We start from the raw sequence: 21888 nt of genomic DNA, 5'->3' as shown, positions 1-21888 counted from the left end.
GGTCGATCTCCGCTTCGCCGAAACGACGCCAAAGCGTTTGGACCGTCTGGCGGTGTAAAGACCATTCCCCTGGGGGAACGTTGTCCCTGGACAGTCTGTCCGGGCCGTCGTTCAGACGACCGGGTACATGAGCTGCCCTTAGGAAGCGCAGCGGGCCCTGAGCCCAGGATAGGAGGCGCTCTGTGAGAGCGCGCAGGGTTCTGGATCTGATTCCGCCCTGGCGGTTCACGTAAGTGACCACTGACATGTTGTCGGAGCGAACTAGCACATGGTGTCCCCGTAGAAGCGGTAGAAAGTGCTTCAGCGCTTTCTCGACCGCCAGCATCTCTAGACAGTTTATGTGAAGGCTTTTCTCCGTATTCGACCATGGGCCGCAAATCGGACTGCCCTCGTGAGTCGCTCCCCAACCCATGTTGGACGCGTCTGTCGAGACCACTTTGCGGTGTGCGATGACCCCCATCGTCACTCCCCGCTGATACCATTCGGCCGCAAGCCAGGGCTGCAGGGCTGAAACGCAGCGCTGAGTCACTCTGACTGGTGCACGGCCCAAAATCCATGCTTTGCGGGACACTTCCGACTTTAGCCAGCATTGAAGCGGGCGCATTCGAAGTAAACCCAGCTGCAGGACCGCTGCGGCTGACGCCATATGGCCCAAAAGCCTCTGAAAGGTTTTCAGGGGAAAAACTTTTCCCACTTGAATGGAAGCGGCGAGGTGTCGAACACAGCGTGCGCGCTGTGTTGACAATCTGGCCGTCATCGCCACCGAATCCAGATCTATACCCAGAAAAGTGATAGACTGGTTGGGGGTTAGAGAGCTCTTGTCCCAGTTCACGGAAAGACCCAGGCTTTCCAAATGACCGAGAAGCGCTTTCTTGTGAGAAACTAGTTCCTCTGTTGAGTGCGCTATAATGAGCCAATCGTCCAGATAGTTCAGGATTCGCATTCCCTTCGATCTCAGGGGTGCGAGAGCCGCATCCATGCACTTCGTAAATGTACGGGGTGCCAGGGACAGGCCGAACGGCAGGACGGTGTACTGATATACCTGACCGTCGAAGGCGAATCTCAAGAATGGCCTGTGACGGGGTATAATCTGAATCTGAAAATACGCGTCTTTCAGATCGAGAGAGATGAACCAGTCCCTCGGGCGAATCTGCGCGAGGATTTGACTGGTCGTGAGCATTTTGAACGGTCGTTTCACGAGCGCTTTGTTCAAATATCTCAGATCTAATATAGGTCTGAGCGCTCCGCCCTTCTTGGGTACGAGGAAATAGCGGCTGTAAAAGCCTGCCTCGGTAACCGGAGGGTGAAACTCGTTCTATCGCCCCTTTGTGCAGCAAATTCGCTATTTCTGCGTGAAGCAGAAATATCACTGTGTTTAGTACCCACTTCGACACTCCCGGAATAGCTTTCCATGCATTCGCACTCATAGCTAGGGGTCGAATCGCCTCCGGGTCCCGCCCGCCGCACAGCGCGGGGCAGGGAGCCTGTGGCGGTATGTGCGCGAGTCGCGCAGTGGCAGTGAGGGGAGACGGGGGCTCGCTGATAGCGGCAGCCGGCTGAGTGATGCTGTGAGAGAGCGTTGCGTGCGATGGCTCGCGGCGCGGAAGCGGGGTGGGCTCGTGAGTGTTTACATGAGAGTGTGCGTGCTGTGTAGCGGGCACAGGGCTCTCTATTAACACACAGCCGGTGGCGGAGTGCTCTGGTCCCCGAATGCGTGAGACAGAGAGAGCACTGCGTAGGTGTGAGCACTGGGGCGTGGGCACGTGACCTACAACTAACACTCGAGCGGCCGCAGCGCGCTTTATGTGAGTGCACTCTGTGGGGTACACAGGGGATATTGTGCTTGTGTGTAGCAATGAACACTGGGACGTGGGCATGTTTACTACACTCATAACACTGACGGCGTGAGCCGAATGACCAGATTTTACATTCTTTATATGATTTATCTGGGTCGCCGTAAAAACGGCGTTTGTGTGCAGGCGAGAGAGTTGAGAAACTGGCTCGTTGGCTGCGGTGGACACTACTGCAGTAGCCTTTATCAAGGGGACTGGCAGAGGGATACAAGTTAGCTTTGACGGCGGTCCGGCCGTGGCGGGACTCAACCGTCTTTTCCTCTCGACGAGTGCTAGGAGGACTTCGCAGGCTCGGGTTTCAGCGAAACTCTAGGCCGGGGACCCCGCTGGGGTGGCGGCCTGTGCTGGCTGGTGGAGCGGGACCTAGGTCGACCGCGCTGGCGCCGCTGCGAAGCTGGAGGTCGAGACGGGCGCTGCGTGGAGCTGCGTGCAGGAGGCTGAGTGTTAGAGCGGCCTGCAGCGGAGCTCGAGCGGCGGGGCAGAAAGAGGTTCATGGCCTGTGACGCCTTCTGTACTTCAGAGAAGCGGTCCACGAGGCCACTCACCGCGGGGCCGAAGAGACCGGTGGGTGAGAGCGGGGCGTTGAGAAACATGGACCGCTCTTGTTCCCCCATGTCGGCTAGCGTTAGCCAGAGGTGGCGCTCTAAGACGGTCAGCGAAGCCATGGAACGTCCGATAGCTTGGGCCGCTGTCTTCGTAGCGCGAAGGGAGAGATCCGTCGCACTGCGCAGGTCAGTTAAAGCAGACTTATCCAGTTCTCCCTCGTCGAGCTGGCTGAGGAGGTCGGCTTGGAGAACCTGAAGAACCGCCATTGTGTGCAGGGCTGAGGCGGCCTGCCCAGCGGCGGAGAAAGCGCGGCTGGCAAACGCCGAAGTAGTCCTGCAGGCCTTCCGACGGGAGGGCAGTCTTTGAGCGCCATCTCGCGGATGGGGGGCAAAGATGCGCTGCAACCGCCTGTTCGACCGGTGGGATCCGGTCATACCCTTTCCCCGTGGCTCCGTCCACGTGAGAGAGAGTTGATGAGGTCGGAGAGCGGAGTCTGGCCGAAACTGGAGCGTTCCACGATTTAGAAAGCACGTGTCCAGTAGCGCGTCGTCATCCGCTTCATCCCCTGAGGCAACGGCATTGAGGGCGAGAGCCGTCGGCTGCGCGTCGGGAAGCGGGGGCGGAGAAGGAGAGAGCGAGGCTCGCGGGAGAGGCTCCGGCGAGGCCCTGGCTCGAATCTCGGGCTCCGGTGGTCGTTGAGAGCGGCGTTTCTTCTTTCGCGGCCCAACGACAGTTGGAGCAGGCTCTGTAAAGAGGGCGAGTCGAGCCCGCAGGGTCGACATCGGCAGCTCTTCACAGAAGGCGCAGCCGCCCGAGGAAAGCGCGACGGCTGCGTGGTCCCGGCCCAGGCAGAGAGCGCAGCTAAGATGGCGGTCTCTGTCGCTGAGCGTGGAGCGGCATAAGCCGCACGTGGTGCGAGGCATTTGCAACAACGCCTCTGCTCTTTTAGCTTAGTGCTGCGGAAGCAAAACACACACACAAAGAGCTTTTGCAGTGAAAAGGATATCGCCGGATAGCTGAGCTGGCACGGCAGGCTGAAGGCGGCGAGAATTCGTCCGGCTTCCTCAGGCTGTCCTAAGCTGGCTCGTTAGCTGTTCCTTGCAGGACAACGGCGACGGCTTCCTCTCAGAGTTCAGCGATGCGAGTGCTTCGCTGAAAAGACAGAAATCAGAGAATATAGCCTACGAGCCTTCCTTATATACGCTCTGACGCCGCCCATTCTGGCGGGCTGTGACGCACGCGCGCGCCCTCATTGGGCGTAACGTCACGCCAGGCTCACTGGTAGGCTTAAGCAGTTGCCGCGCGGCAGCCAATGAGCGCGCAGTATGCCGCTCTAGCTCAGCTGCCCGCAGCTGCACTGCGTTGACAAAAAATGAAATTAAGGATAATTTTTGGCTTCAGTATCTCGAGAAAAGAAGACTTTTCCCGCAGCGTAAGCAAGCTTACGCAATACAAGAGAACCTCTCGTAAGAGAACGTCGGTCGGGTGCGGGTTGTTTATACATTGACCCGCGCATCTCTGTACTACAGTATCGCATCAGGCAGTGCATTGTAGAATAAAAGAATAAAAAATAATAAAAATTTGATTCATTTATTGCTATAGGAGAGGAAGAATTTTGCAAACTCGTTAAATCATCTAAATCGACAACATGTCTGTTAGACCCTATACCGACTAAGCTACTGAAAGAGATGCTTCCAGAGGTCATAGATCCTCTTCTTAATATCATTAATTCATCTTTGTCATTAGGATACTTACCAAAAAAGTTTAAAGGGGTCATTATTAAAAGCGCTATATAAATGAAGATGACTTGACTTGACACACTTGAAGTGTGAGAATGTTAGATTGTAAAAACACATCATATAAAATAAATGTAAATGTATTATAATAAATGTATTTGTCAATGTTGCGATATTGTTTCATTTAAGTTCATATAATTATTCTATAAATTTTATTTAGTTTAACAGCAGATCGAAGCACTGTGGTTCGAGATTTATTTGAAAAAACTTTAATTCACAAATCGCACCCTGCTTGTAAGGATTCAAAGATCCCTGTGGAATTTAATATTGAGTTTAACATTTGAGCGTTTTAATTCTTCAATTATTGATATAATTAAATATTTAGTAATAAACATTTATGACAGAAATATTACTATATAGCCTAAATTATTTAATTCCTTCATTATCAACACTTTAATAGCCTATTGCTAATGTCTAGAAAACTAATATTGCTGTGGGGAAAAGTAAGACTGTTAAGTTAGCACTCTTTAACATCCGCTCACTTAAAAATAAATCACTTCTTGTCAACGACTTAATAACCACAAACAATCTGGATTTTATGCTTCTAAATGAAACCTGGCTAGAAGACAGCTGCAGTGCAACAGTCCTCAATGAAGCAGCCCCTCCTAACTTTACTTTCATGAGTGTCTGCAGAGCTGTTAAGAGAGGAGGGGGTCTAGCTGCTCTTTTTAAAGATATATATCAATGTAAGCAAATATCATTTGGTAATTACCCTTCTTTCCAATATCTGGGTATTGTGTTAAAAGGTGCTCCACGCATTTTACTTATCATTATTTACAGGCCTCCAAAATACTCTCCAGCCTTTGCTGAGGACTTTACAGAACTATTATCAACAATTACCTCAGAGTTTGACTGTTTTGCCATTGCTGGAGATTTTAACATCCACATAGATAATGCAGAAACCAATATGGCAAAAGAAATCAATACTGTTTTAAAAACTTTTGATCTGACTCAGCATGTACATGGACCCACACACAATCGTGGACACACTCTAGATTTACTTATCAGTAAGGGTCTAAACATTTCATCGATTGTTATTAAGGATGTAGCACTGTCTGATCATTTCTGTATTTTCTTTGATATATTGATCTCTCCTGCCACTGAAGCTAGATCTGTGTCTGTCAAGAAGAGATGCTTAAATGAGAACACTAGTGTACTATTTATGAAGGCTATATCCTTAACACCAAGCATATCTGCAGACTCTGTTGATTTTCTCCTTGATTCCTTTAACTCAAAAGTTAAAACTGTAATTGATGATATTGCTCCTGTTAAAGTCAGGAAGAAGAGTGGCAGACAAAAAGCACCTTGGAGAAACTCAACAGCAGTGCAAAATATGAAAAGACAATGCAGAAAAGCAGAGCGCATGTGGAGGAAGACTAAACTTGTAGTCCATTATAACATCTACAAAGACAGCCTTCATGCTTTTAATATGGAACTAGGCAAAGCTAGACAGACTTTCTTCTCAAATATTATAAACAGTAATTTAAACAACACACGCACTCTTTTTGCTACTGTAGAGAGACTGACAAACCCCCCAAGCCAGATTCCCAGTGAAATGCTCTCAGACAGCAAGTGCAGTGAGTTTGCTTCTTTCTTCTCTGAGAAAATCAATAATATCAGAAAGGTGATCAGCACATCCTTGAGTTGCGCTGGGGTCAGACAGATCAGACCACCTGAGAAAGTAGTTACTATGTCTGATTTCAAAGAAACTGATGGCAAAATTTTGGAAGAAACTGTACAGCACCTTAAAACATCAACATGCGCTCTTGACACACTTCCCACATCATTTTTCAAAAGTGTGTTAAACAGTTTAGAAGCAGATCTCCTAGAAGTGGTAAATGCCTCACTTCTCTCTGGGAGTTTTCCAAACTCCCTGAAAACTGCAGTTGTCAAGCCCCTCCTGAAAAAGAACAATCTGGATAAGACCATATTAAGCAACTATAGACCGATCTCATCGATATATATATATATACACTGCAAAAAATGCTTTTCTTACTTAGTATTTTTGTTTTGTTTCCAGTCCAAATATCAAAAAATTCTTAAATCAAGAAGCATTTACTAGAGAAGTAAAATGACATAAATTCTATTTTGTTTTAAGGTAAAAGAAAGTACTTTAAGTAATTTTGGCTTAAAACAAGCAAAATTATCTGCCAATGGGGTAAGCAAAAAAATCTGAATAAGAATGGAAAACAAGAAAAAAAATCTGAATTCGAAAAAAAAACAATATTTTTTTGCTTACCCCATTGGCAGATAATTTTGCTTGTTTTAAGCAAAAATTACTTAAAGTACTTACTTTTTACCTTAAAACAAAATAGAATTTCTTATGTCATTTTACTTCTCTAGTAAATGCTTCTTGATTTAAGAATTTTTAGATATTTGGACTGGAAACAAAACAAAAATACTAACTAAGAAAGCATTTTTTGCAGTGTATATATATATATATATATATATATATATATATATATATATATATATATATATATATATATATATATATATATAGGTATATGCTCCCAATGAGCCAAATAATGAGAAAGAACCAAATTGCTTACCACAGCTATGCAGACGACACACAGATTTACTTAGCCCTATCGCCTAACGATTACAGCCCCATTGACTCCCTGTGCCAATGCATTGACGAAGTCAACAGTTGGATGTGTCAAAACTTTCTTCAGTTAAACAAAGACAAAACTGAAGTCATTGCGTTTGGAAACAAAGATGAAGTTCTCAAGGTGAACGCATACCTTCACTCTAGGGGTCAAACAACTAAACATCAAGTCAGGAATCTTGGTGTGACACTAGAGTCAGACCTTAGTTTCAGTAGTCATGTCAAAGCAATAACTAAATCGGCATACTATCATCTGAAAAATATTGCAAGAATTAGATGCTTTGTTTCCAGACAAGACTTAGAGAAACTTGTTCATGCTTTCATCACCAGCAGGGTGGATTATTGTAATGGACTCCTCACTGGCCTTCCTAAAAAGACCATAAGACAGTGTAAGCTCATACAGAACGCTGCCGCCAGGATTCTGAGCAGAACATATGAACATATCACACCAGTCCTCAGGTCTTTACACTGGCTCCCAGTTAAATTTAGGATTGATTTTAAAGTATTATTACTGGTATATAAATCATTCAATGGCCTTGGACCTCAATACATTGCAGATATGCTCACTGAATATAAACCCAACAGATCACTCAGATCACTAGGATCATATCAGCTAGAAATACCAAGGGTTCACTCTAAGCATGGCGAGTCCGCTTTTAGCTATTATGCCAGCCACAGCTGGAACCAGCTTCCAGAAGAGATCAGATGTGCTCCTACTGTAGTCGCTTTCAATTCCAGACTCAAAACACTTCTGTTTAGCTATGCATTTAATGAATGAGCACTGTGCCAATATTCGTCCGACTGTTTGTACTGTACTGTATTTTATTTTTTATTCTTCTTAACTGTTTTAATTATTCTTATTTCTTGTTATTATTTTAATTTCTTCTATGTAAAGCACTTTGAATTGCCATTGTGTATGAAATGTGCTATATAAATAAACTTGCCTTGCCTTGCCTAGAATAGCTATTTAAGTGTGAATTGCAAACTCTTTGTTTTGCAGTCTCAAACTCAGATAGCCTGTGGGGGGTTTAGAGAACGCAGTAGGCAATAGTTGCTTTATCGTGGGGGTGCAGGACAAGAGGTGTTAATGTTCCGTCTTTCATATGGAGAGTGTCGGATAGCAGCCTGATGACCAGGCAAAGGCAAAATTCTTTTAAAGATAAATCTCCAAAAGTCTATATGTAGGCCCTATATATTATTAAATTATAAATTTTGTAGTTTTATTTATTGTATTTAAAGGTTTTCCACACACAATTTGAATTTAGCAGATACAGAGCTCTTTAATTCGCGATCAATCTCGTTTTAAGGTGAATTCAGCAGCATGCTGTATTTTTGAAGCAACAAGACTATGTGTTACAGTTTTTTCTTTCGTGATTTGTGTAGATGACACACAGCGACATATACAGTTTTATCAGCTGTATGGTGTTTTTTTACCCTGAAATGTTTAATTTCGAGAGAGACCCGGCGCGCGCAGTGAGGGAGACAAAAGAAACTTACTAAAAAAAGATCCAGCGCAAGAGAGAGGCAAAGAAAAACGCCTGTTCTTAATTTATGTTGCTTTGAACTATTTTCGTTTTGTACCGTTTTAATTTTTTAACTTAGCTGCAATTTCTTTGACAATAGAAATTTAAAATGTTGCAAGAATAAGATTCTGTGTTTCTTATTTTGCATCGCAAAGGGAATAAACTCTATCGATGCAACCCTGTTTTAAATAAACTGTCCCGACACTTTATTTATACATTGAAATGTGCGATGGGGTTTCAAACTTAATTTTCTTTTTCTTTTAAATTTTCATTGTTTATTTTTTTCTGATTTGTTCGATCTGTTTTGAAAAATGTCTTCTGTTGCTATGGCCGGGTATCACTGTCAGTCATCTCAATTTCATGAATGATTCACACAAAAAAATAAATAATTTAGCAGATTAAAGACGAGCTTCATCATCTTCATTTTCTGGTGCGATTGGCTGACAGTCTTCCTTCATCAGACGTGTCGTCTTTGTAGCGGCTCAACTGTAGCAAATTTATGTTGTAATGTACAATTGATAATTAAACAGGATGCTTGACTTTAATAAACAGAATAGATAGGCTACATATTTAAGCATCAAGAACGGAAAAACATGAACACTGTCGGCTACACTGAGATTCGATCTCAGATCACTTGAAGCTCCGAAAGGCTCATGTTGTTGCATTGACCACAGAGCTATCATCTGAATACTGTTGAACTAATGTCTTGTGCTCTTACAAAGCCTCATTGATGTGGCCTAATATTTTTCTATTGCAATGTTTTATGTTGATTTTTTTTCATTATTCAATTTATTCAATTTAATTTCAGTAATTTCAGTACTGTGATTAAGAATTCGTTCAATGTTTCATTTAAATTGAGTTGCTACAAGCTTTCAATCGCTCTCAATGAGCCGCGGTGTGGCGGCAGATTACGCAATAGAGAGAATAAACTGACACTTTGCAAAGTCTGTGATTGTAGCGCCTCTTAGCGGTAAGAGGCTGCAAATACACACCCGCAATTTACCGCCGCGGGAACGGCGGTGGTAAAAGTATTATTCTGGTTGAGTACCATCTGTATATTTCTTTAAAACCTAACGAAACTTATCAATTCACAAAATTAACGGAATGCATAGCGGATATAAAAAATTGGATGACTCGTAACTTCCTACTTCTAAATTCTGAAAAAACAGAGATTCTAATTATTGGACAAAAAACTTCCTCACGTAATAACCTAGAATACTGTCTAACACTCGATGGCTGCTCTGTTAAGTCTTTGTCGTCGGTTAGGAACCTGGGTGTGTGTGTGTGTGTGTGTGTGTGTGTGTGTGTGTGTGCTCTTTGATACCAATCTTTTATTTGAAAGTCACGTGTCTAGTATCTGTAAAACCGCATTTTTCCATCTTAAAAATATATCTAAATTACGCCATATGCTCTCATTGACAAATGCGGAACAATTAGTCCATGCGTTCATGACCTCAAGGCTAGATTATTGTAATGCTCTACTGGGTGGTTGCCCTGCACGCTTAATAAACAAACTACAGCTAGTTCAAAACGCAGCAGCTCGAGTTCTTACCAGAACCAGGAAGTATGACCATATTAGCCCGGTTCTGTCAAAACTGCACTGGCTCCCTATTAAACATCGCATCAATTTTAAAATATTGCTGATTACTTACAAAGCACTAAATGGTTTAGCTCCGCAGTGCTTGAGCGAGCTCTTAACGCATTATAGTCCGTCACGTCTATTGCAATCTCAAAATTCCGGCCAGTTGATAATACCTAGAATATCAAAATCGACTGCTGGCGGCAGATCCTTTTCCTATTTAGCACCAAATCTCTGGAACAGTCTTCCTACCATTGTCCGGGAAGCAGACACACTCTGTCAGTTCAAAGCTAGACTAAAAACACATCTCTTTGACCTAGCATTCACATAATACATTATAGACTTCTATAATTTAATGTTAGGCTGCATAGATTAGGTCAGCCGGAACCGGGAACACTTCCCATAAATCCTGATGTACTCGTTACATCATGAGAAGAATGGCATCTACGCTAATTTTAGTGTCTTTGTTTATCCCGAGGTTTTCCTGCAGCCTGCCGGATCCAGGCCGTATCCCGATCTGATGAAGGACCTTCACCTGGACCCGATGACAACGCAGTGCTGAAGTGCCATCTAGTCTCTCCCTATGGAGGATCCCTCTACCACTATACAGATATGGCGTTGTCGGGAAATTCGTTTAGCGTTCCTACCCCAAAGCGACAAAATAAAATAAAATTCTTTATCAATATTTATAAGGTACCAGTACTTTGTTTAGGCTTGGTTTGTAGGTAATTACAAACCTGCGCACATATATTCAAACGCACATAACTACAGAACCAATTCTTAATGCGCATGTGAACGCCATCAACGTTTCTCACAGGTTCGCGTTTAAAGTCTGTGTAGAGAGAATGGTGTCGTCTTAGCGACCCCTAATTTAATAACAAATGATCGTTGCGACGGAAGCGAATCAATCATAACTAACCTTAGCTGGAAAATAACTCTATTGAAGAACCACTATAAAGCCAAAACAATCTCTGTTACCCTAAATGATACCATGGTCTGGGTGAATACTCGATTCTGATTGGCTGCAGGGTGTCCGTTAAAAAGTGATAATGTACACCTAAATAAACCGTCAGGCGTAACCAAGGAAACCAAGTTATTGTTTGTAACTTGTAACTTTAGATTTCGATTGTAAAACTAATTAAAATATAAACTAATGTTTTAAAAATGTGTTATTTGGCAAGTGACCATGGTATAAGCGGGTTAATGCCCAACGAGGTGTCCATTGTCAGGAATTAATGGACTTCGGAGGAGGCAAGCGCGTCGCTGCACGTCGGACGGTTCTTGCCTCGCCGTCGTCCATTAATACCTGATAATGGACACCTCGTTGGGCATTAACCCTTACATAAATCTATTTAACTTTTGGAAATGTGTCACATTTTAATTTAGACCAACAGAATATTTGAACTTTGAAGGCAAGGTTTGAATTAAAAGAAATCCAAAATATTTTCAGTATAGTGTTTATCTTGTCTTTTGAGGTTAGTTATGGAGCTTCATATACATCTGAGTTTATAGTTTTGCTTTTGTATTTATTTATTTTTTTATATATATATATAAGTTTATTTGTATAGGTACAGTAAAAAAAAATCATGATCCCAGTCAAAACTGGAAAATATGTATTGCACATAGAGAGTATAGCAAAAGCTAATTTGCATCTCAGGTCCCTAGAAAGGGATTAAAAATTAAAAATAAAAACAAAAAATAAAACTACTACTCATAGAATAAAACTACCACAATATGTCACTTATAGACATTCAAATACCTACCTAAATTAAATATATTAGAATGGAGCTTTCAACTCTAGCATAAAAAAACTTTTACATTACATTACACTTTTACATACAAAAATTATTACATTTAAATATGCGAGCAGTTCTGGTTTAATTTAAACCACCGCTTTACCTTAAATGTAAAGGACTTTATAACAAGTATTGCCTTAAACTCATTTGGCAACAGGTTCCAGAGTTTGGAGCCCTCAACAGAAAAGGCTCTTTGCCCTTGTGTAGTTCTACAAAAATGAATCCTGCAATTCCCACCTGCCGAACTTTAAAAATCAATTTTATATATGACAGATTTTTAAAATTTGTAAAACGTAGCATTTTTTTTTTTTTTTTTACGTTGCAGTGATGCCATCGATTTGGCTTTTTATCCATTATTTTCAGAGCTCGATTATATAACATTTAAAAAAATTTAATAAAGGAATCACTTGTTTGAGTCCAAAATGTAATACAGTATGAAATGCGGGACAAGATCATTGCATGCATAAAAAGATGTGCTGCCTCAATTGAGATATATTTTCTAATAAGTCTGAAACAGTTTAGGTTAATCCTTACCATTTTTGAGAGCTTTTTTATATGTTTATCAAATTTAAGTTGTGAGTCTAAAACAATGCCTAAAAAGTTTAACTCATCTACTATTTCTTTGCTTACTCGAATTATTATGTTTTCTTTTTGCTTTCTATTAGAAAAGCACATAAAGACAGTTTTATTAACATTCAGAGTAAGATGATTTTCCTGGAGCCATGTAGATATTCTTTCCATTTGTTCATTTAAAACTGCAGCAACCTTGGCAGATGACTTAGCCGATGTATAAATTACTGTGTCATCAGCATAAAGCTGACATTCAACATCTGGACAACAACATGGTAGATCATTTATAAACAGACTAAAGAGCAAGGGGCCTAAGATTGAGCCTTGTGGTAAGCCCATTTTGTTTCTCATAAACAATGATTTTGTATCCTCAATTTTAACACACTGATCTCTTAGATTTAAATAAGAGGTAAACCACTCAATTGAATGTTTACTAAAATTAAATGCACTTAATTTAGATAAAAGAATAGTGTGGTTAACAGTGTCAAATGCCTTTTTTAGGTCAATGAATACTGCTCCCATCACATGTCCCTGATCCAAAGAATGTCTAGCTTTTTCCAAGAAATAACATATAGCTGTTTCTGTGGAATGCTGAGCTCTAAAACCAAATTGATGTTTATGTAGGAAGTTATTACTCTCTAGATGGTTTATTAATTGTTCAGCTACAACCTTCTCCAAAACCTTTGACATAACTGGCAAGATTGATATTGGTGGATAATTTGAAATCAGGCTTGGATCCCCTGATTTAAAAAGCGGTGTAACTACAGCCTTTTTCCATGTGTTAGGGAAAACACAGTCTCTAATTGATACATTTGTCAAATGAGTTAACGGAGCTATCATCACGGAGCTATATTTTTTTATCAAATTGATATCTAAATTGTAAACATCTTTTGCTGTTGAATTCGGTAATTTCAGTTATTCTATTTTCTTCAATCTCCTTAATAAAAAATGAATTTGGTAGCTCATCCTCCACCTTATTATTTAATGATATTGGTTTAAAATTTTTAGCCAATTCATCTACTGAACTTATAAAATAGGTGTTAAACTCATATGCTAGAGAACCTTTATCATCAATTACTTTTCCATCTATTTGTAGCTCTTTGATTGTTTGCTGCTTTTGAGTTTATTTGTTAAATTATTTCATTGTTTCCATAGGGTTGTACTTTGACCTTTGGCACTCTCTATTATTTGAGTATAATGTGATATTTTTGACTTCCGTAATTCTTGTACTACTTTGTTTCTGAGACCTTTATAGATTAAATTATCTGTATTTAATTTGGAAGATAATGCAGTTTTTAAAGCTTGGTCTCTTTTTTTCATAAGATTACGAATATCACTGTTTAACCGTGGTAATGATACATTTTTCCTTGAGCATTTCAAAGGAATATAATATTTGTTTACCAAATTAGTTACAGTTTCAGTTAAGGAAGTGCAACACAAGTTCCCCTCATTTATCTGTAATATATTATCCCAATCAGCATTGTTGATCTCTATTTCAAATTGACCTACTTTAGATTTTGGTATCCCAAACTTAATTCTATCTGGTCTCTGGTTTTTGAATTGCTTTAGTCGTTGTTTAGTTAATTTCCTTACTGTTAATATCATATTATGATCTGATAAACCTGTCAGTAGATTATCATTTTTTATAATATGCTCTTCCCTATTAGTAAAAATAAGATCCATCAAAGTCTTACTAGTTCTACCAGAAAGACTCGGGAGATAAAATGATATAACAAGAGTAACTTTATTAATAGCTCAGCAAGCATAGTCTTTGGCGTAGGCCCCGTCCTTAGCAAGCAATGCGAGGGTAACGGAATCTGCAAATCCCGCCTGAAGATGAAGGCAGGGGCGCAGCCGACCCCCAAAGATAGGTGGAGGAACGCCTCCACCTGGACGGAGGAATACCTCCCCGTGGCAGAGGAACCCCCCCAAAGATAGGTGGAGGAATACCGCCGCCGGGACGGAGCCCACCCCCGAAGAACTGTAAGAATAATACCCGCCAGTCGTGGATCCAGCAGTTCCTGGAATGAGAGAAAAGTGAATATTGTGAAAAAGGATTTTTTTTTTTTTTTTTTGAATGATAGCTATAAAGCACAAGGTCATGATGACCACATAGAGACGAAACAGCTATGGACCACTTAACCCTGATAGGCTGCACATAAAGCCATTGAGGCGCCAGGTCGTGATAGACCACATAAACACAAGGTCAAGCTTGACCACAAGGCCACGATGGACCGCACATAAACACGAGGTCATGCTTGACCACAAGGCCACGATGGACCACACATAAACACGAGGTCATGCTTGACCACAAGGCCACGATGGACCACACATAACACAAGGACACACATACAAGGCGGCGATGGACCAACATACCTCAAATGGCATGTGCAGACAAGCCATGCAGGCTACATGGCCATGATAGACCACATATAGCTGGCCATGATGGCCATTAAACACAAAAGACCACAAACGAGACAGGCCACGATAGACCGGACGGCCATTGGACCACATAAAACCAAGGCCTCTATGAGCCACAAGGCCATAATAGCCACATATAGGACAAGGCCACGGTAGACCACACGGCCATGGGAGACCACATAGACGAGACCGCTTAGGGGCCACAACGGCCGCTAATGCCACACAGAGACAAGCCTATAAGACAAGGCAACTAAGCCACACGAAACCAAGGCCTCGATGGACCACAGACCCCGATGGGCCACGCACAGGACAAGGCCACGATAGGCCACACGGCCATGATAGACCACACAAAACGAAGGCCGCGATGGACCACAGGCCACAAATAGCCACACATAGGACAAGGCCGCAATAAGCCACAAAGCCACTAAAAGGCCACATATAAACAGGCTAAACAAACACAGCCATAAAGCCACATGAAACCACAACCTCTAGAGGTTACTAGACCTCGATGGGCCTTGCAGGACAAGGCCACGATAGGCCACATGGCCATGGGAGACCACAGAGACGAGACCGCTTAGGAGCCACGACAGCCGCTAAAGCCACACAAAAGACAAGTTTCGCGAGACAAGGCCGCTAGGCACACAGAACCTGCCATATTTGATGGCCACAAGACCACGGGACAGCCACATTAGGCTACACGGTCACAGTAGACCACATAGAACATGAATATCGCATAAAATAGCCTTTTTTTTTTTTTTTTTATTTATCAATTGACGAACATGTAACAAAGGCACAACGGCTGCTACAGCCACATAGAGACGAGGCCACATTGAACAGAGCCGCTAGGCCACACATAATAGTTGACTAGATAGTCATTGAGGAGTGCTGGCTAGAATAATAATAGGATGAAGGAAATAAGATTATGACACCACCACCAGTAGTTGCATTGTTATTTACCTTATGGTTATTGTAGAGCTTGCTGGGCTTGAAGAATAGTTTTAGAATCGGGTCTTATATAAGACTTGAATGCAGAGGAAGACCATCTGCCCAGGTTCTTGAAAGCTGAAGTAGAATGCACGTTCAGCTGCTGTAGTGGCTGCCCCAATCCTAAATGAATGACCGTTATACTGAAGGGGAGATAACTGCAGCTTTTGAGGACAGAACTAGATGAGTCCTGAACTAGGCTTTAGAGAGAGATGCTTCGTAGGTAGGAAAATAGGGAAAGTGATCTGAGAATCTAGAGCAGATTTTTAGGAATGTAATTAGATGAGAAGGGACAAAAAGTATTGCTAATTTTAAAAATTGTTGATAGATACCAGAAACTTGAGTCGGTTGGAGTGCTTAAGAAGAGTAAAGAAATTAGGGAGAAGGTGAATCAGAAAAAGGACCTAGGGCAAGATCGGAGTGTTAGATCTGAAGAAAATCTGAAGAGCCATGAACACAGTTAAACAGGGATACGATCTGAATATGAAAATAGGAAAAGAAACCAATATGGATGGGAGGTAATAAAGGGGGGTTAAATGGATTTCACTTTTCTGTAATGTTACTGTTAAAGCATAATCAACATCTGCAAAGTTACAATGCACAAAGTTCAAGCATGAAGATTTAATTTAAAGAGATCGCTTTTTAAGGACTACAACAATGCTGAGAGGGACTGTGCGGCATCCTTTGGATTAGTGGCATCACAAACACAAAGTTATATATTCAGCTCCCGAAATATGATTTATAGCATAACAAAGAGAATGAGCTATTCAATACTAGAAGATACTACGCATAAGCTACATGACACATCAACTAACCATCCGGAAATGGGGTCTACATGGATGCTTCTTGAGTCTCACCATCTTTGGCTGGCTTGGTTTGACTATAAGCTAGAAGTTTTGAAATGTCTGTGAGAGGTATCGAACTACAGCCCTGTCCCGGGAGCAGCAGCTCGACTGCATCCAAAGGGACGACAAAACCATGCGCTTTACTCACCCTCAATAACAATTCCAGCATAGGATATGAAAATATATTTAGGACATTCCAAGCCAAACCCCTCACACACACCATGGGGACACTGAGACCCACCACACATCGATTTACTAATTGTAGATAAGGAAGGAACAACAGGCCGTGATCCGGATAAGAAATAAGGAATCTGAAAGAAAAGCAAAACATATAATAAATTCTGCAGAAATATAAGCTTTTAAGGTGTAGGGAGACACATCTTCAGTGATAAACTGTCTAGCTGGATTGAGCAGAGTGACTAATTTATTTGATCACTGTTAGTGGAGGGCAGGGTGATGGATAAGGGTTGCTGAAAGGCAGAGCCACCTGAAGACTACAGTGCGTAGCTATGGCATTGCAGTGGTCAGGAATGTGCTTGCGTGACCTTAATCATAAAATTGGAGACTACTGATTGCCAGCTGAACGTCTCAGGAATAGCATGATCGTCTAACAAGATCTGCCTTAGTGATGCAACTGAGCTTCGTTAGCACATACTACATAAGTTTTGCCACCACTTCGAACCCAGAGATGTTAGCAGCCGCTATAAGATCATTTCGGTGAAGTGCGAATGAACGGAGTCTGAGCAGGCTTGGTAATTTATCTGAGCTTTGCTATTCAATGTCCAAATCTGAACGGATATGCACCCTTCGACTATGGCCAGAGACGAGAAATAAATGACCTGCCTTAAGAGATACTTATGGTGAATTTTTAGAATTTTTTTTTTTTTTTTTTTAAATCTTATTAAATCTTAGTACAATACTTACCTGTAGTAAGGTGACAGCATACCGATAAGATACCTCAATCACACTTGATATTTTGTTGTTGACTTGAGCATAGAATCTTTCTCAGCTGCGCAGCGTACACCTGACATTACTCTCAAGTTGAATGAATGAAGTTATTCACGACCGAGAGATCACTGCCATGGCAACCAAGTGAGACCCTTGAATAGAAAAATAGGTGAACATTTAAATCATACAAAGTAAATATGATGTCATTCGAGTCTTCTTGACTGAGATTCGTCTGGCGATTGGTTTGAATTAAATAGTCTACACTTATAACGGTTAGTTCTACTGTATTAGGCAAGTTTTGGCAAAGTCTGTGACCTTTGACCTGAGCATCCTTAGTCTGCTTTTGTACATTTAATATCAAATCCTTAAAATGTCGATATTTCTATGACTCATATCGGTGGATTAAAGTAGTCGCCAAGAAATTTGTGTTATGGCGGTTGTACCACATTACTGTTAGTGAAGAACTTAAATGCAAGAATTAAAAGATCCTGATATGAAAAATCATATCATTGTAGGCCTATATGCCACAAGTCAAATTGAATAGATATAGAGAACTATTAGCACTGTAAATGTATAATTTACTTCTTTTGTATTTAAAACTCCTGCTACATATATGTACCCTACATGTACCCTTCATAACCATGTCTACTATGGCATACGTATAACATCCAACAATCAACTTGCTTCTGATATGGACATATATTTACATATATCACTTCAAATTTTTTTTTTTGTTTGTTTTTTTTTTGTTTTGTTTTTTTTTAAGAAAACTACCGCGTCACCAGAGTCCACAATTGAACTTTACAGCTGATGAAGGGAGCAGTAGAGTAGCAAATTAATATACTTACCTGAATGGAATTTAATAATAGAAGCCTAATAGGGATGTAAACAGTGGCCGCGGGAATGTACCAACGTGAAAGCCTTGAAAATGGAACTTGAACTTGAAAGCCCTGTTAGGAGATCGTCTCGTGAGATTTAAAGCCGCCACATTCTTGTTTCCTCTGCAAGCGTGGTGCATTCGCGCACCGCGAAAATGGCTGAGATCAAATCAACGATATGACTTGTGTTGTTATGACTGGAATCGAACGCAAGTGAATGAACGCCGGTGTCGTTCTGCGAACTGAATTGAAGCGACAGCATCTGCGAACTAATTGGCGCCGTCAGTATCTGCGAACTCAGACAGATGTAAGTACAGTTCTTTTATACTGATAGTGTTAACACATGATTGGTTAGAAGTGAGTTAATTCATGACGCGCTGATTGAGTCTTCCTGGCAGAACTTAACGCTGAGCTTACATTTCTGGTCACTCTTGTTGGCTTTTTTATCAACTGATCATAATTAAATTTGGACATCATTATTTTTAACTTTTGTCTTCCACTTTTATCTGCCCAATTTATATTAAAATCACCATAAAATATTGTTTCAATAGAATTATCAAACATTTCCAATAGTTCCTTCATATCATCATAAAAGGAAAGAGTGTGTGATGGAGGATTATATAAAACAACAATATTAAATTGCATTAGAGGAGAAAGTATCACTTTTAAGGCTAAACATTAAATTTATTTATTTAGATCAACTCTTATACATTTAAAAGTTTCTCTAATATAGATCAACACCCCACCACCCTTACCAGATGATCTGTCTTTTCTAAAACAGACATAGCCAGGGACATCTACCATGTTTGTAGGGATATTACCTTGAAGCCATGTTTCACTCAAACAAATGTAATCTAAATTTGATTCAGTCAAAAGAATATGAACTTGATCCAACTTTGGCATCAACTTTGGCATCAGCTACCAAATAACTTTGGTATTTATGTACAGTATTTTAGGTTTCAGGAAATGTGTATTAGTAATTACAGGAAAAGAGTGAAACTAAGATAATAATGAAAGGCCTATGTATTGAGCCACAAAGAACTGTGTGATTCTTGGATTTGGAGTTTTATTCAGACTGCATATATTTCCAACCACACTACTGACAAACATAAATGGGAAAGTAGGCCCACAAATAGCCAAATTAACATAGCAAATCAAACAGAACAGAACAATGCTTAATTGTGAACAGCTAACAAGAGGACAATAATACATATATTCTGTAGACATGTCACCACCACCAAATTCCCAATGAATCAAGAAGATTTTCTTCTCTAATCAACTATTGATTTGATCAAGTTAATAGATGTAAACTCTTTCCCCGCCATTGACAAGGTTGTCCATCATTTATGGCACAATGCTTCCCCGCCATTTTCCGTCTGTCTATGGCTTCACTGTTATGTTATCTGAGAGAGTACAGAAACTTCGGATCAAAAGACAGGCAAAGAAGCAGAGTTCAGGTATATGCAAGCTAACACGATCATAACACAATAATCAGCATATAAATCTAAGCTTTTCAGTGTTACCGAATGAAATGTGGAGCCTATGAAGAGGTGAAGCTGTGGGGCAGTTGATGAACGTGATTGACGCAGTCTATGTTTTGATTATCGTTCTGAATCTGATCCTGATGTAATTTGTGATAAAAATGCAATTTTCTCAGCTTTTGTTTAAAATGTTTTGTTTGTGTTTTTTTAAAAAGAGTCTCTGATCAGTATTTTGATATATTGTTTGTGCAGATACTCATACAAAGAAATATTCTGGGGCCAGGAAACTGTAGTGAAAATGCTGGCAGTGGCTGGCAAGTAAAAAAAAAAAAAAAACACTGGCAGGGAAAGAGTTAATAGTAAATAAAAAAACTATTCATGACATTTTTTTCATTCAAGTCTTCATTTTACAGCAGTTTTCACAAACCTAAAACATTTGCACAGTGCTTTATTATAAAAAAGAAAAGATTATGAAAAACATAAATGATTTGACTATACTTCTACTATGATTGTTTAACTGATTTAATGTTAATATTCTGACTTTAAGTTCTGACTCTGCATTTCCTTGTTCTCTACTGGTGAGAATTGAGACATTGTGAGAAATTCACATACTCAAGCCTACAATATAACACAAAGGGACTTGTCTACTTCTTTTTGCTTAGCTCTTAATTCTTCCTTTAGTTTAGCAATGATTTCATCTTTTTCTTTCACACTTTTCATTGTATTTTTGAGGTCATTGGCCATTGTGAACATGTGGTAGTTATAATAGCTGTTTTTGTTGTGTCTCATCATGACCTCAATCTTCTTCATGAGCTGATCAACTTGTGTTCGATTGGACTTCTCTCTGTTGTTGAATGCGTGGTACCTCTCGCTGCACGACTTAATCACCTCATTCAGTTCTGGAGATTCGGCAATATAATCTTTAATTGGTCTCCCATCAAGATTATCTGCCCTGGAGAACAAGACCATCATGTGTCGCTGTGCATCTCTGCCAAAGACTTGCTGAATCAGTTTAACAGTATTTTTCTCCTCAGCAGTGAAGCGCCCAATAGAAAGCACGAGAAGAAAGACATGAGGACCTGGGGCTGCAAGAGTGATGCACTTCAGAACCTCAGTTATGACTTCTTCATTACTCATGTGTGTGTCATACAGACCAGGAGTGTCCACAACAACAACCGACTTGCCATTTATCGTCTGTGATCCAGGTGAGCAGTTTTTAGTGATTGATGTAGCTCTTGGTTCTGACACGAATGCCTGGGTTCCAAGAATGGTGTTTCCTGTAGCACTCTTGCCAACTCCCGTTTTACCAACCATAACAATGCGTAGGTCACCTGTTGACATTATTGAACATATATTTGTCATTTAAAGAGAAACACAATTGTTTGTAGTCATGTTATAAAACATGGATTTCCCTCAATGTGATGATCACATTAGAAAGGAACCCCACTTCCTAAAATATAAGGGTTGCTGTGTGGAATATTTCACTGAATGCTCTTAATTCATGAACAGAACAGACCACAGTAGCTTTGAGCACACGATTCACCGAAATGCATTTAGGGATTACTTTGTTTATGTGTGTGTGTGACTGCAATTACAATTATATTCATTATTAAATATGTATAATATATTGCAATTGGTGGAGAAACAACAACAATTACTTTTTTTAAATAACCTTTATTATTTATACAAATTATTATTGTCATTGTAATTGATTATTAAATATAAGCAATGCATTTATTTTTCATTATCAGATAAATTATTTTTTTGTCATTTTTAAATGAACAGAAATCTTGAAACCTTCTTTTAAAACTGACAATAAGTTATCTTTTAGTACTTACTCATTGTGGGTCCTGTAGTGCTGTAAATGATTCTTTGCTGGCTGAATTTGCTCTTCCAGATACTTCAGAAGATCAGATGTCTTTATTGCTGGATGTTAGCCATCATTATATATAACTCTGTTTGACTCCTCCTGTCTTACATAATTTACTAGAAATAAGCTCAACCCTTTTTATGCAAATGAGTTTTCTGATGACTATATAGGAAGGGAAATAAGAGGACAT

At 40.6% G+C, this 21888-nt stretch overlaps 1 protein-coding gene across 1 annotated transcript; it reads right to left on the bottom strand.

Annotated features, from left to right (window-relative positions):
• Nucleotides 1-18844: 18844 nt before the first annotated feature.
• Nucleotides 18845-21748, bottom strand: LOC311070957 (GTPase IMAP family member 7-like). Its single transcript, XM_084095133.1, has 2 exons — nucleotides 21667-21748; nucleotides 18845-21159 (listed from the first exon to the last, which is right to left on the bottom strand). The coding sequence occupies exons 1-2, from the start codon at nucleotides 21668-21670 to the stop codon at nucleotides 20447-20449; spliced, it is 717 nt and encodes a 238-aa protein (XP_083951259.1). The 5' UTR covers nucleotides 21671-21748; the 3' UTR covers nucleotides 18845-20446.
• Nucleotides 21749-21888: the final 140 nt, after the last annotated feature.

Source organism: Abramis brama (genome assembly GCF_963993115.1).
Source record: "Abramis brama genome assembly, chromosome: 20".
In the NCBI taxonomy this organism is placed as follows: Eukaryota; Metazoa; Chordata; class Actinopteri; order Cypriniformes; family Leuciscidae; genus Abramis; species Abramis brama.
This window is presented reverse-complemented; position numbering and strand designations above follow the sequence as displayed.